This window comes from Pleurodeles waltl, chromosome 7 (genome assembly GCF_031143425.1).
Source record: "Pleurodeles waltl isolate 20211129_DDA chromosome 7, aPleWal1.hap1.20221129, whole genome shotgun sequence".
Lineage (NCBI taxonomy): Eukaryota > Metazoa > Chordata > Amphibia > Caudata > Salamandridae > Pleurodeles > Pleurodeles waltl.
Genome location: NC_090446.1, coordinates 393,755,429 through 393,771,303, shown reverse-complemented (window position 1 = coordinate 393,771,303; position 15,875 = coordinate 393,755,429). Strand labels below are relative to the sequence as shown.

Here is a 15,875-nt window from a genome sequence, read left to right as displayed (position 1 = left end):
GTCAACTTTCCTTTGACTGGCGTTTTTCTTCACATGCAGCCAGTCCAACATGCGCACATTTTCCTGATGTAAACATAGACATTGCACAATCATCTCATTCACTTTCACTTGATATTGATACCGAAGAACTTTATGACAGTGATTAAGGTGATGATAACCTTTGTTTGGTGTTGATTTTTTTAAAGTGGTGTTGGTGCTTGACCTGGTGGGAGCGTTGATTGTCGCTTCATGAATGTGGGGGCAGTTGTTTTATTTTCTCGCCATGATGCACTTACTTTTTCTTTCATCTTGCAAACGATTACAAAATGGTTCTCCTTCCCCCAGGCTTTTCATATTTGCCCAATGGTGGAACACTTTCCTTCATGTGGAAACGAAAATCGCCACCTGAAACACAATAAAAGGGTTCCTTCATTAACAACAGGCAAGACACTACAGCCCTGATTTATACTTTTTGGCGCAAACCTTAGCTAACGCAGGTTTGTGTTAAAAAGTATAGCGCTCGCTTGCGCCATTCCAGGACACCAGCCAGGCACCATAATAATGGAATGGCGTAATCCGGTGCAAAGGGTGGGCTAGCGTAAAAAAAAATTATATTAGCTGGGTGGGGGAGTGTCCAAATGGGAGATGGGTGTTTAGCATGCTGGTTAGAATAAAAAAAGATGACCCTAACCAGATTAGCGTCATTTTATGGCGCTAAACCTACCATTCCACATGACTCCTGCCTTATAAAAGGCAGGAGTCATGCTCACCACCCCAATGGCCAGCGCAAGGGACAGGGGTCCCCTGGGCATGGCCATTGCACCCTGTGCCATGTATGGGGGCCCACATCTGGGCCCCTATGGCTTTGGAAAAAAAAGGTAAATACTTAACTTTACTTACATGTACTTACCTGGGATGGGGTCCCCCATCCTCCGTTGTCCCTCTAGTGTGGGTGGGGGTGCCCCTGTGTCCTGGGGAGGGCACCTGTGGACTTATTCCATGGTGCTCCACCATGGAAATGAGCTTACAGGTCCCCTAATGCCTGCCCTGACCCAGGCGATAAATAACGGTGCTTAGCAAGCTTAGCGCCATTATTTAGGCCTGCCTCCCTCTCATGCACAACTTTTGCATGGGAGGATAAATAAGGCGCAAGGGCCTTAGAGTAATTTTTTGCCCGGGAACGCCTTACTTGCATCTCATTGACGCAAGGTAGTTTTCCGCAGGCAAAAAACGACTTTAACGCCAATATTTTGACGCTAGACGGGTTTAGCATCAAAATATAAATGTGGCGTTAAGTTTGTGCTGAAATAGCGTAAATAAAAATTACGCTATTTCAGCACTAACAGAGTATAAATATGCCCCTAAAGGTACCATAGACAAGAGGGGATTTTCATGTACAATGTGGGTGTGGGGCCTCTTCCATGAACTTTACTGTTATTAAGCAGAGTAAGGTGTGTTGTCTAGGAAATGGCAAGGTTTGTTAAGTACCTGAAACCCAACTTTGGTGTCTTTTATAATATGTCATTGTCTGAAGGGGACACAATACAGATTCAGCATGTACCCCATACAGGTACAGCCATCCATTCAGCAACAGAGGGTCTGCTTTTCACTTCTGAATTACTGACTACGACACACATACAAAGAACGGCACAATCATTTAAGTGTTGAGCTTCTTAAGACTCATCATACTTTGGCACTAGAGCCATTTTTAAAATCGTGGTGCCTTTTCATTTATCATGGCTATTACATATGGGTGAGTAAAGTAGTGTGCTTTTGCTTCTGTAAAATCCACAATTTTGTTGGAAAATATTTGCAGACATCATCATGAAACTTTAAAAAAATCAGTACTGGAGAAAAAAAATATCAAAATGACTTTAAAATAACAAATCAGCAAATCTACTGTTTCCGTGAGAATTTCACACAAAAATGTTTTTGGAGACTTGATTAGAACAACTTTTATAATTTCACAAACTTCATGAACTCCATGTTATGAACTATGCACAATTCTACCTGCGGAGTGCAGAATGAAAGTTCTGCTCATCCCTAGTGTAAATGCAGTGCTTGTGTGTGTTTGTTTGCCTGTTAACAATTGTGAAAGTGTTCCTGCTCTTTTATATTTAGATTCGGAGGAGGGGGCAATAACTGTGATAAAGCCTTTAGTGCCCTCCACCCCTTTCACCGTGCTGCAGCACCAAGAAATCCTAACTATTACTTCAATCTGAATAGTGGATTTTGCACCATTGACCAATGGATCGACGCAACATAGACTTGAAGGGATGTCAATAATGGATGCTACAGTCATCAACAATAGTCAATATATTTAAAGATCTGAACATCAAACAATAACCACACCAGTTTATTAAGAAGGATTGTGAATTTTTTTCCCTATATTAACAATGCTAATGTCACGAAAATAACTCTCAAACATAAATGATAAACGTATAGAATCAATAATGGCTGATTAGAATGCCTTATATATCTGATTTTAATCAAAGCAATCAAATTATCTCAAGTATCATAACACTAATTAATAACGCTAAGATTGGCAACAAAGATAAAGTATACATCAGAGCAAAAGATCAAAGTATGTCAACATAAATCATGAGCATGTGAAGATAAATTCCTTCACTAACCACAAATTAGAATTAACATGTTGGACTTCGGTAAAAAGGATTTAGAAACACAAATTTAGAAAAATCACACTAGCTCGGGTTATTATAAAAAAAACAAATATTGTTATTATGCAGCAATTAAACTATAAGTTGCAGCTGGTACCTGCAAAGCAAAAGAGACACATATATCAATGCACTTTCATACTTTACCCATAGAACAACAACATGCAGTCTACTTCATCAAGGAGACACCATCAGGTAAATCTTCAGAGAATCGGGCCTACATCGAAAGCTAAACCCACATTGCTAATATGACTCGAGCCACTGAAGGATAATCTTAATTGAAAAAGGCAATGGCAAAGTCTTGTTCTTCTCTACCAGAACAGATGACAGAGGGGGTTATTCCAACTTTGGAGGAAGTGGTAATCCGTCCCAAAAGTGACGGTAAAGTGACGGATATACCACCAGCCGTATTACAAGTCCATTATATCCTATGGAACTCGTAATACGGCTGGTGGTAAATCCGTCACATTTGGGACGGATTACCACCTCCTCCAAAGTTGGAATAACCCCCAGAATGTTATATTAAATCTTGAAAAGTCCATGATTGGTCAGTATATGGGGTGTTTTACAATTCAGCCAATGAACCACCTATTATATGATCAAAAGTACGCTGATGACAGTATTAACTAGGACACAATTATAACAGTAAATTTTCCTCTTCTGTCTCGTCTGTGACTCCATTGTTCCATCTCGTCTAAACTTTTCTTCTTTGGGAGAAACATCTTAATCTTTGTATCGTCTACTTCCATCCTCAAAGAAGAAACCATGTAGTAATGACAATTTCAAACAATAGAACAATCAAACTCGTGTAATGACTTAGAAAATCTGACCTTGTAAGACATAATGCAGCAACCCGCTAGGGGTAGCTGTTTACAAATTTATAAGCTATTGATCACACTCTTTTATGTAAGCATTGAGCAACAGAAAATAACTACAATGTTAACTGAAGATTTTCTTAGAAAGAGAACAAAATGAATTAAGATGACCATTTGCAAAAGTCACCCGTTTTCAAATGTTAATTCATCAACAGTAAGTTCATTGTTGATTAAAAAAGAAATCATAAAACATTTGCACTCTGGCAACAGTGAAAGGCCTGCCTTGAATATACACGCTTGGATGGGCTACCTCGTATTGTGTTTTGGGACCTCCTTGTGATAATTCTGAGGTATTACACTGTCAAATTCACTGCAGGAGAAGCTACTAAGCCAAAGCAAGCTATCATTATTGCTCGGATACCAGAGAAATACTAGCCTATGGAAAAGCATGGATTTACAATAGCCTTTCTGTCCGACAGACGAGCTGGATATCCGAGAGGCCTGCTGGATTGGATAACAGCCAATGCAGGCCTTTCATAGAAATTAGATTAGTGCTGAAATTGATTAAAAATTACTCTGGGATCCATAAATTGGGAGTCAACTTGTGGCAGCAGAAAGAGTGGTGGGAGTCACGAGAGGCGGAGTCATGAAAAGCAGTCTTATACATTTACGTTTTACAAACTCTGCAACAATGGAATTGCCAACCAGGACAAACATGACAGTAAATATGTTCTGGCATACTTAATTGGTAACAAAGAGGCTGCGCTTTAAAATACCTTGCAGGGCTAAGGCACCTGCTGCAGAGATCTTTGTGCAGTCAGGAAATTTCATGGGATCATAAAGGTAAGTAAGATAGCTCTTGTTTTGTCTAGTCACAATTTTGACTCAAAGTAAAACAGATGATTATTCTTCCTGCTGCAAAGCACATTGTGTAGTATGCAGACCACAGATTTGTATTTTATGGAGATAGGTACATGGGTTACTGCTTTGGAAACAAACATCATTTTGTCAACTGCAATTTATAAGTTGCAATCGTTCTAATAAAGCACAGGAAAATATAAACTGGCACCAAGGAGCTGCAAGCAAACTGCAAGGCTTGGGTTTTGAAATTCTATTTTTTGTCAAGCTGACATTATTCTAAGGTTGCCAAAAAGGGATCATTTGGGTAGTAATCACATCTTATTAATACAGACGAAATCAACCATTGTGTTAGGTTATAATTTCTGACTTTATGTTTCTCCTGACCATGCATTCTTAACATGTAGTGCCTACCACTAGGGACAATATGTGATTCCTACACCTTGTAAACCTCATTGTCTTAAAAAACATGTCCTGCACATCGCTTTACACTTTTGTATGAATTATTGTCCTTGTATATTGTATGTTTGTGATGTAAAGCACTCTGATACCCTACAATGGAATTAATAACATTAGAAAATAAATTATCAAGTGCTATTTAAATGCCTATTAGTGTAGTTAGTTAAGCAGACAGATATCCCTGACATACCTGACATCATTACAGTGCATGCATATCTCTTGCATACTGGAGTTCAACAAATTCAAAAACCTGTTTCCAAATCATAATTCCTCTGAAGTACTTGTGAAGTGAAAACAAGCTATGTACCTTTGTTTCCATCCATTGCATTGGCATGTAGGTTTTAGGCTCCAAATAGCTCCCAGCTAGAATGATACTCGAACAAAAGCAGGGCTGATGGCGCTTTAAAGTAGGCCTTTGTTTTGGGCCCAGCTTGAAGTGAAATTAACAAAACCCCTTCATGCCTGCAGAAAACTACACTGGGACGAATTGAGCATATTTCATTGAGTTCAGCTTAAGTCCTGGATCCTGCTCATTAATAGCTGCTGGATCTGGAATCTAGATGGATCCCTCTCATTTCCTGCTACAAAGGGGCTAATGTCTAATCATCTGATTTTCATCTGCCTAGGTTAAGAGCAAGAGATTGTGTGCAAAAGTCCATCTGTTACTCTCAAAATATTCTGAGGGGGTCAGTGTTTAACAAAGATTGTTCTTCTGTTTAGGTTTTATTTTGGGGACTCCGAGATCTGAAGCGAATAAACTTCTTTGAAGTGGATCAGCCTCAAGTTATAATTGAATGTGCTGGGGAAAAGGTTGAATCAGAAGTTCTCACAAATTACAAAGAAAATCCAAACTTTACAGAGCTGGTCAAGTGTGTGAATGTGGTAAGTAGAGTTTAAAATTGGGAAATGCTCAGTTGTGCTCTGGTGATTCTTTTTTTCATGGATTTTGGTGTGTCTGTTTTTCCACAATGGACTAGCCCCCTCATACTGTCCATTAGATGTAATATGAATCAGCTATGAAGAAATTAGGGCTTTCTCAAAGGCTGATTTTCAGGAGCATTTCCAGTGCTACTCTGATAAATAATACCCCATGTATGTTCTGACCATGCTCTCACTCAATCAACTCTGATTTATAAAACACGATAAATCACCTGAGATGGTATCCAGACGCTGCGATCCTGTTGGGCTCAGTCAGAAAGCCAAGTCTTGAGTCCCTTTCCGAATTCCCGTAGGGAGGGTGCTGTTCAGAGGTGGAGGTCGTTAGAGGACTTGGCAGGGAGGTAGGAGATAGAACATCCTCCAATGTATTTACAGCGGTGGCAGGGAGTGTGTGCAAGGGAAGCGGAGTGCAGGAAGTGGATGAAGGGTTGGTGGAAGTTCAGGCAGTGGTTGATGCTCTGATTAGTCATCAATTCCCTCCCATTTGTAACACTTACCATATTCAGCTAACAAACAGCTGTTCCTACTCATGCGACGCAGACAACTCCAAACTAACTTTCAAATCACACATGGCACATTTCAAGCAGACTCCAACAAAACTTCCTTTCAAATTAAATACGGCATAGTTCAAGCAGACTCCAGCAACGTAAAGGTATGCTTAGAAATCCTTATTGCAACATAGACAGGAGACTAGTACAGGTTGCCCCCTCAAAAAGAAAAATCCCCCTCGACCTTTCTTCTGTGTTTGATGCGATCAACCATGTCACCCTGCTAGAAAGCTGGAGCGCAGGATGGGGCTCACAGGAAATGTACTAAACTGGTTCTCTTCCTATCAGGATAACTGCTCATAAATAGTCAAACTGGAAGGCTCCAGATCCAAGTCTTTGTTGATCAGACTTGGAGCCCCCCAAGGCGCAAGCCTCTCTCCTACACTCTTCAACCTCTACATGAAACCTCCTACGAGGATCCTCCATCAATCTAATCTTCATCTTTACTTAAAAATAACCTCTTCAGATGACATAATCCGTCAATAACACTCTCACAAAAATCCAGAATTGGCTTAACTATAAACACCTTGAAATTAACGTAATGAAGACTGGATTCCCCCTCTTCCCCCCTCCCCCACAGAGTTCCACACTGATTCAAGAATGGCTCACAAACCTGGATGCCCTCAAATGCACTCCTATGATCTTCGAATCTACAAAACACCCAATTATATACCCTAGATAAAATCCTGAATATGCAAGAACATACAAAGGCATTAGCACACAGTGCTTATAATCAACCTAGATCCTGATTTAGAGTTTGGGGGAAGGGTTACTCGGTCCTATCCACTGTATTCGGATTCCCATAAATTATAATAATATTGTAATACAACAGACTGGATATCCATCAAGTTTGTGATGGAGTAACCCCATCCGCCAAACTCTAAATCAGGCCCTTAGTCTCCTCAAGAAGATTAAACCATTCATCCTTCCCCTGGATCTCAAGAGTGAGGTGCAAGCCCTGATAGTAACCAGACTAGACGATGAAATCACTACCTTGAAGAGAATATTGGAAACACACCTAGCTCTCCTTAGGGTAACCTGATGCTAGTTACTGGAGCACGACACTTTGATCCCCGAAATACTCAGTGAACAATCTCACCATTTCTGGTAACAACTCCTTGAGACTAGAAACACCAAAATTAAAAAAATAAAGGACATACTTTTGCACCTTCTCTGGGTCATCCCCCAGAATATAGGACTCCCTTCTACCTGAGATATGCATGAACCCATCAGTGGTTAAGTTCAAGAAGGAGGTCAAAGCAATTCTGATGAACAGGTTCCTACCAGGCTGAACTTCCTTAACTAGGTTGCAGCCAGTGACTTGGGGATCACCACACCCTGCAAAGAGGTCTGCTGATCGTGTATCCTACATTGTACTTTTTCCCCTCCTTCATGTAGACTATTAGTCCATGTGATGCTCCTCCCATGCCAAGTACCACAATCAGTTTGGATGATTATCTAAGCACATCCATTCCTCAACCATGAATTTAAGATAGCGTCCATTTGGTTTTTGAAGACAGGGTATGATCAGTCGCTGTCTGCTTATCTTAACCAAACTTTCTCCGCTTTTCATTGCTTGGCTTCCTAAAGTTCTTCTGTAATGACCAGCACTCTGATACCCTTGGGACATGTTTGTGCTTTATAAAACTAATTTAAGTAAAAATATATATATTAATTCAAGATGGTGCCCTCTATAAGGAAACATTATCAAAAGGCTGTGGTCTTGAATCTTGGGCAATGGGGTGGTGCAATAGATAGAGGACCAAGCACAGTGTGTTTACACTTTGGTTGCCCAGTAGAAGACACAAGCCGAAACGCGCTGGCCTTTTTCTGTGCTATATGGTGCACTGTTTGAAAGTAAATGTAAAAAATCATCCTGCTGAGTCCTATCTTTGTGCCTCGGAGTGGCAAGATTTATAGTTACAGTGCAGCTGGATTCGATAGTGATCAGCTGCTGGGAGCAGGAAAACATATATATATGTGTATGTATGTATGTGCACACACGCACACACACACACGCACACAAATAGCATCTTCCTTGAGCTAAACCCAGAAACTTTGAGGAAAGTCCTTTTTGTGAAATTTTACACATTGTGTGAACTTGTTCTTATTACTGGAGAAGCAAGTGATAGATTGTAACTATTCGGCATTTAGTTTACACTTAATTCTGTGAACTATGCTCAAAACATTTGTTTGCACCCATTAGGTACACATGCAGCAAAGGGTCTCATGCTACCTTTCAAACAGGAACATCTCTACTCCCCCTTCTAACCATTTCACCATCTGCCAACCAAAATTCAAAAGACTAAAATTAGGGCAAAACATGTCAGTGCAAGAGCCAAAGCTTGGAACACTTTATGGCAAGATGTGGGTGCTCAGACCAACTACCTAGAAGCTGTTGGAAACTGAACTAAGTAATAGGACTAAACACTGAGTGCCACTGAGACATTATCAGCACTCGCCTGCATTTCTGCTAAGTACAACAAGCACACACTATACCAACTGGTTGCTCAATCTTCCTCCACATCTCTGTACTTTTGTCTCTGCCTTTAACAGCGATCATTAGTCATTAGCATACGACCAATGACTCACTAACCTTACACGACATATTAATTATAGTTTTCTGTTCCAAAGTGTGCATGGTGCTCTGAGTGGCCGGAATGTAGCATGTTGGCATGGTACAGAACAGGAAAATAAATAAAATAATACATACATTTGTACCCTCATTTATTATTTTAGAGCAGGTGGTAATTGTTTGTCTTAAAACTCCATGGAATTGGGAATTCCTTGTGGTTGAAAAAAGGTGGCACACATGGTAATTCCCCATTCCATTGGTTTTTACTCATAATTGTACTGTACTGGTGTGGACTTACCACACTGTGGGCCCGATTCACAAAGGTAATTGTAGACGTTTGGTCTAAACTTAGACCAAACATCTAAATTTATGACTTTGGGAATTCACAAAGGCATTTACGAGTAGTATCTTTAGGTCTGCGCTCAAGGCCCAATTTCCAAAGTCATAAATTTAGGCGTTTGGTCTAAGTTTAGACCAAACGTCTACGTTTAGCTTTGTGAATCAGGCCCTATATTGGTAAAACTGCATGCAATTTTATCTTTACCCTTGTACAGTGCAATTTGTAGTCAGGTCTCAAGAGGCTTAGAGAGCTACCAATGATCCCTGATGTCAGACAATTGTAGTAAAATGGGCTGAGAAGGTGCTACCCCCTAGCTGACATAGACTTGCTAGGAAATATTAGCACTCAGTCTAGGTGGTTTTCAACATATTACAGCTTGAACCATTGGCTGATTGTCACTGTGCACTTTGTTTAGCATCAAGACACACCTTACTCACATTCTGACCTTGGGATTTCTTCTTAAAAATCATTGGGCCCTGGTATTTCCATTTAATTTGTTGAATTAAAGTGAAGGTTCTACAACACCCATGATGATATAGGCTGTTGAATGAAAGCCCAAGAATGTTTTATCGAGTCACTGAAGGTGTTAAGATGACTAGGCATTTAAACCTTCATCACTTCTACCCCTCAATCTACTCACAGACGTTGTGCTTCAAGTGAAATTTAATTCTCTTATAATGCTACTTTCAGGAGATCCTTTTAGGTGTTTAGACTACTCAGAAAAGTTCATGTGAATCGATTTTCTCAATGCACCTCCATCCAGCTATCACCACCAACTTCCCCGACTGGTGAAGTGAAGCCCTGGGGAATAAATAAGAAAAAAGAAGGACGCTAAAGCAGTACCTTCAAACCCCAAAAATCAAATGAGTCCCACTCACCTGAGGCAGGCAGGAGATCCGTCTGCAGAAAAAAAGAGCTGGATGTGTGGTTGGTCTACTTCCACTTTGTAGTGTTGCCTGGGTAATGGTGGCCATGTTGAGGAAGTATTTTGACTAAGCTAGGGAATAGGTTCTGACAGAAGGAGATGAGATCTCACAAGTAAGGACTGGATCGGGGAAGATGGACATAGAGGTAATAACTCATAAGTTGGCTTTTCCAGCCCTGATTAGTTTGCCTGCATTAAAGCATCATTATTTTCAAAGCTAGTGACCTTCATTCCGATATGCCAACGTTGTTGATGTAATACTTAGAGTTAGGTTTGCCGTCATTAGTGACTTTGCACAAATGGTTGATATTCACATGATTTGACAGCAGCGGGGGAGAGTTGAGTCCATGTGTAAAGAACTCTCCTGCTTCTCTGGCCCTGCAGAGTTCCTAAAGACTGCTCCTACTTTACCTCTTTCCCTTGCTTCCACACCCACCCTGCATCTTCTCCTTTTCTAGGCCCTTCCAATCCGCAATTCTCTTTCTACTTCTTCCTAAATACTAACCTCACACCCTTAACTACTCCGCCCTTCACCCAAAGATCATTTTACTTAGGCTTCTGCTGTTTAATGATGGTTGATGTTTTTCTGTTTTCAGCAACTCCCAGAACAAGTGTATTTACACCCACCACTCAGTATTTTTGTGGTGGAGAAGAGAGCTTTTGGACGAACAGTCCTTGTTGGTACCACTGTCGTTCCAGATCTAATGAAATTCTCTCCAAAAGAGATGGATGAAGATAGTGTTCAACCGGAAAATGAAACTAAATGTGAGTTTCGGGGAGAACTGTTTATGTCAACTATCGGGAAATAAAATCATAGTTGAGCTCTTGTATGATACTTGATGTTTGTATGTTCTTAGTTGCTTTATTTGTGTATATATATATATATATATATATATATATATATATATATATATATATATATATATATATTTAAAACCTAGTGTCAGCCACCACTAGGTAGTTATAGTTAGGACCTAGTTTCTATAAAAAAAAGCATTTTTTTACTTGCCCATATCTTTGGCGCTAGTTGATGAATCTTCACAAAGTTTTCCAAAAACATTTGATGTTCACTTCAGCTGCAGTCTGGAAAGTTTCGGGGTGATCCGTGTAGTGGGGGCTGAAAAAAGGGGGCTCCCAGTTAAAGCTCCACTGCTGGAGGACAAATGATCCTAACTCCTGGGCTTGGCGAAGGCAAAGCAAGTGTGTTTACTCGGCAAATAAATCTGAAATCCTTCATGGATGTGAATGCATCTTTCATCTATTGGAGCAAAATCAGACACTCTGACACCCACTCTCACACCCATATAGACCATCTCACACCCACTCTCACCCAGCCAGACACTCTCACAGCCACTCTCACACCCAGAGACACCCTCTGAAACCTATTCTCACATCCAGAGATGCAGGCTTTTAGGGCAACTCCTGCTGCACACAGTGTGGGGTTAGGTGATTTTGAGGGGTTGGTCGCAGGGATTAGCCACAAGCCAGGTCCTGTAGCCACCCCCACCATGCTCGGCCTTAGGCTGTGCATAGCGCGGGGTTAGGTAGTTATAGGGGTTGGCCACAGGGGTGGCCAAGCCAAGACGCACAAGGCCAAAGGCTTGAGTAATGTATAATAATGAAAATTACTTTGCATTGGAAAACAAGGAAATTCACTGACAAAACCAAAGATGACAGGAATATTATAGTTAGGATATATAATTTAATAACACCTTAAAAATTCTATTAAAAAACAAAGGTTACAGGGACTTTATAGTTAGGTTCTGAATTTACTTGTGCAGAAGTTATAGTTACCTTAGGCCATGAGTTATAATTACTGGAAATAAATCTAACTATAACTGCTGAATTTCTAAGGTTTTGTACTAGTAAATTCATAACCTAACTATAACGTCCCTGTATCTGCCTTATATCTTCAAAACCGTTAAACACCAAGCCATAAAAAGACACTTAGGGCCTGATTACAACTTTGGAGGAAGGTGTTAGTCCGTCCCAAATGTGACGGATATACCACCAGCCGTGTTACAAGTCCATTATATCCTATGGAACTCGTAATACGGCTGGTGGTATATCCGTCACATTTGGGACGTATTAACACCTCCTCCAAAGTTGTAATCAGGCCCTAAATGACCAGAAGACCACTGTGCTCTATACATTATTTAGTGATCATTTGTTCATTTGAGAACAGTTTCTATAGAAATCCCATTACACTGGTGACTGGGAAACAAGTTTGGGACCACTTACACCTTTTAAACCATTTTACTGATCTACACAGAATTTGGTACACTGTTACAAGTCACCCGCTCATAGAGAGCGAGAGAGATGGTGCTCTGTATACAAACACAGCTTGCATAAATATGTATATAATGCTTTTTGCATTGAACAACACCTATTGGTTGGCCAGTAAACATTCATTGGCACTCATTTTATTCTGCACCTTTCATTTGCAAAGAGATTAAGTGTGATGGATTTGTCCTTTTATAGCTAACTGTGGACCTGATTTATGAAAATTCAGCACCACCTTTACGTCATTTTTTTACGCAGAAGCGGCGCAATCTTACAAAATAGAATCATGTTTCCTAAGTTTGCACCACTTTTGCGTCAAAAAATGACGTAAAGGCAGTGCTACCTTTTAATAAATTAGACCCTGTGTCTTTTAATGGTGAACTACTGTATGAAGAAGTGTGACAAACCAAACTGTGATGTATGTGGCTGTTGGAAAGTAACAACATGCTGTACAAAGTTGAGAATGATGTTGACAATTCAGGATTATGTACAGCGGGGAAGGGGTTCTCTTCTAGTTTAATCCAGACATCAGAAGGAACTCAGGAATTTTTACTGATGGAGGAGAATAACATCTTGATTTTCTGTTTAGTCATGTTTTGACCTTGTGTGTTGCACTGGTCACCTGCTAGGCAACTAGGCGGGTTGGAGTGTTGGTACAACTGGTCTAAAGGTGATGCAGCATTTTTTAGGATGATTTGGGTTAGTAGTGATACCCAGTGAACTTCAAGGTGATCTGGACATATGGCCTTATTAAGAGTTTTGGCATAATGTAACAATGTACTCTGTCATAATGTAACATATATCGTTGTCTGCTATATTACAAGTGCCATAGCCTATAACACTGGATGGGGACAAACTCTAAGTAAGGCCTGTAGTTCTTTAGTAATTTAACGAGCTTGGCATCTGTGTACTTCATGCTTCATTGGAGCCCTGGGACTTCTGGAGATACAGGTGATTAAGGCATTGCCTCTGTACATGTTGTAAAGCACAAGGGCTTGAACAATGTTTCTGAATGCTTAGTTTTCGTAGGAAAGAATCAATATTGGGCAAATAGCATCTCAATGTGGATACTGACAGATGTCACTGTATATGACGAAACCTAACAATGTCATCATGAAGGTTATTTGAGACAAATTGTTTCTATCTCATTTATCCTAGGATCTGTGAGATTTAGGAGCGGTTTGCAATGGGAATGTATATCATCTTGCTGAAATTAGGTTTAAAGTAGATGTCTGCCATCCAGTTTTAAAGGTGGGTGTGGCATGACTTCAGTGGGTAGATGTCTGTGGATGGGTCACTGTACGAAATCGGGCAGTTAGTTGACTGGGATGTAAGCCCTGGTCAAGCAGCCTCTCCTTGTGAGGTTGAGGCTCAAGCCAACCGTAAATTAACCTGTGCTCAACTCTTTGCTAGCTTAGCACGGAGCAGTCCGACTTAGCTTAGAGACAATTTGTAAAGAATTTGTGCAACATTTCAAACAGTCATAATGTGAAAACGCCACAAAAAAAATCCCACGCCAAATAGAAAAATAATTCTTACATAAGAAAAACAAGCCCAAAACAACAAAAATCCAATCAGTAGAATAGGAGAAATGCAATCTTGCAGATGACAGTGAAAATAGCACCAAAAAGCACAAAGCCTCAACTGTGGCTATCTGGTCACACTGGACTGGGACAAAGTTAAAAGGTCAGGCCGACTGTGATGGAGCATGGGTTGACTACTGGGACCCAGCTAGGTCCAATGAACAAAGTACTTTAAATCCTGGTTTGCAGAGCGTTACGAGGATCCACGTCGAAGATGCATCACACAGCCAAAAGGATGCACCAGTTCTGAGATGTGGGGAGGCTGAGATATAAGAGCATGCATTATTGTCAAGGAACCTGTCAACTGGGATTGCGAAGCAAAGTCCGATGTCGAGGATGCAACGCGCAGTTGGGGCGATGCATTGATTCAGAAGAGCTGCCAGGCTGCGATGCAGAGTCTGGAGTCATCGTCGAGGCTGCTGTCGATGAGGGATGTGAGGGCCTGTGCCGAGGATGCTTCGCGTAGCTGCGGTTCCAATGGCCTGTGATGTGGGTATTTGATACGGGTCCACCCCACGAAATGTCACTGCTTTGATGGTTCTGTTTGGGGTTTGCGCTGCGCAGCAGAGGAAATGTATCAGTTTTGCTGGATCCACAGAGGCTGGCAGAGTACCTTATGCCACTTCCAAGGGTTCAGTACGTGGGTGGCACCACTTGGCATGGTAGACTTACAGATGGCAGATCCCAGGTGCTGATTCAATGTTGCTGGAAGCCGGTTGTGTCCCTGAGGCTTCAAATCAGGAGGCCAGCCAACTAGCCCTTGGAGTCACTCTGGGTTCAAGAGATACAGGTCAAGTCCTTCTCACCCAGGAAAGAGGGCAGTATTCAGCAGGGCAGCAGTCCTTCAGAGCAGCAGTCGAACAGAGTGGTAGTCCTTTTATTAGCACAGCAGTCCTTCCTCCTGGCAGGTTATCCACAGGTCTAGACGTGTACTGAAGTTTGGTGTCTGAGGTCTGGTATTTATACCCGGCTGTGCCTTCTAATTGGGTAGAAGCTTCAAGAGGCATGCCTTTGAAGTGCACAAGTGCCCTCCCTTACTGGCTCCAGGCTAACTACGGGGGTATGAAGTCCTCTGTATGGAGACAGGACACAACCTATTCAAGTGTAAGTGGGACTGTGCCCAGCTCCTCTCTCCCATTCTGCCAGTGCTGGCCCATACAGTCACACCTAAGCTTCCCATTGTAGCTTCCCATTGTGTATGGCTGCCTAGGAGAAATACACAAAGCCCAACTGTCAACTACACCCAGGCTAAGGTAAGAAAGTGCCAACTCTCTAAAAGTAGCATTTCAGAATAGTATAAAGGACCATGTGTGAACACAGCTGTCAATCTGCTAGAAGGAGGATGTCCTCTTCATTCTGACGATTATTTTTGTGACAACCTTACCTATCCTGCCTCCATCAAGAATACAATGACCAATAACTGTTTACTGTAATACACTTAATTTCTGCTCCCTGAGTATGCCAGGTTCGGTTCTGAGTGAAAGAGCTCTGTCGTCCTGTTCCTGTTGTCATCATCAGCTCTTTCAGCTTGCTTGTGTTTGAAGAATATTTAAAGGGCAAAATATAAATGACTACCCTGAACACAGCGGCCATATTGTCAGTGGAAGATTTCCACTTCTATTTTTAATGTATTATTTTGTATATTCATTTCAACAAGATAGTTTTACTATCCTGCTGCCTTGATTGTCTAAATAAAGAGTTTTCAAATATAAAAACCACAATAGAACCTTAAAATCCAACGTCACCATAAGTTAGGATTTTTCATTAGGATTCCAGAGACAACAAACATGAACCAATTACCTGTTCTTATTTGGAAATTATATGTAGACAGTGTAATAAGGAAGCTCCAATGTTATCCTGTGGTGGAGGTTCCAGGATTGAAAAGAAAATTGTAAG

The 15,875-nt window shown here is 41.0% G+C and overlaps 1 protein-coding gene across 2 annotated transcripts in view; it reads left to right on the top strand.

Annotated features, from left to right (window-relative positions):
- LOC138304105 (fer-1-like protein 4) overlaps nt 1-15,875 on the top strand; it is a 1,042,026-nt gene that overhangs the window by 787,937 nt on the left and 238,214 nt on the right. For both annotated transcript variants that reach the window (XM_069243852.1, XM_069243853.1), the window contains 2 exons: nt 5,507-5,668; nt 10,710-10,878. In XM_069243852.1, the coding sequence (XP_069099953.1) occupies nt 5,507-5,668; nt 10,710-10,878 (331 nt within the window). The remainder of the gene's footprint in view (nt 1-5,506; nt 5,669-10,709; nt 10,879-15,875) is intronic.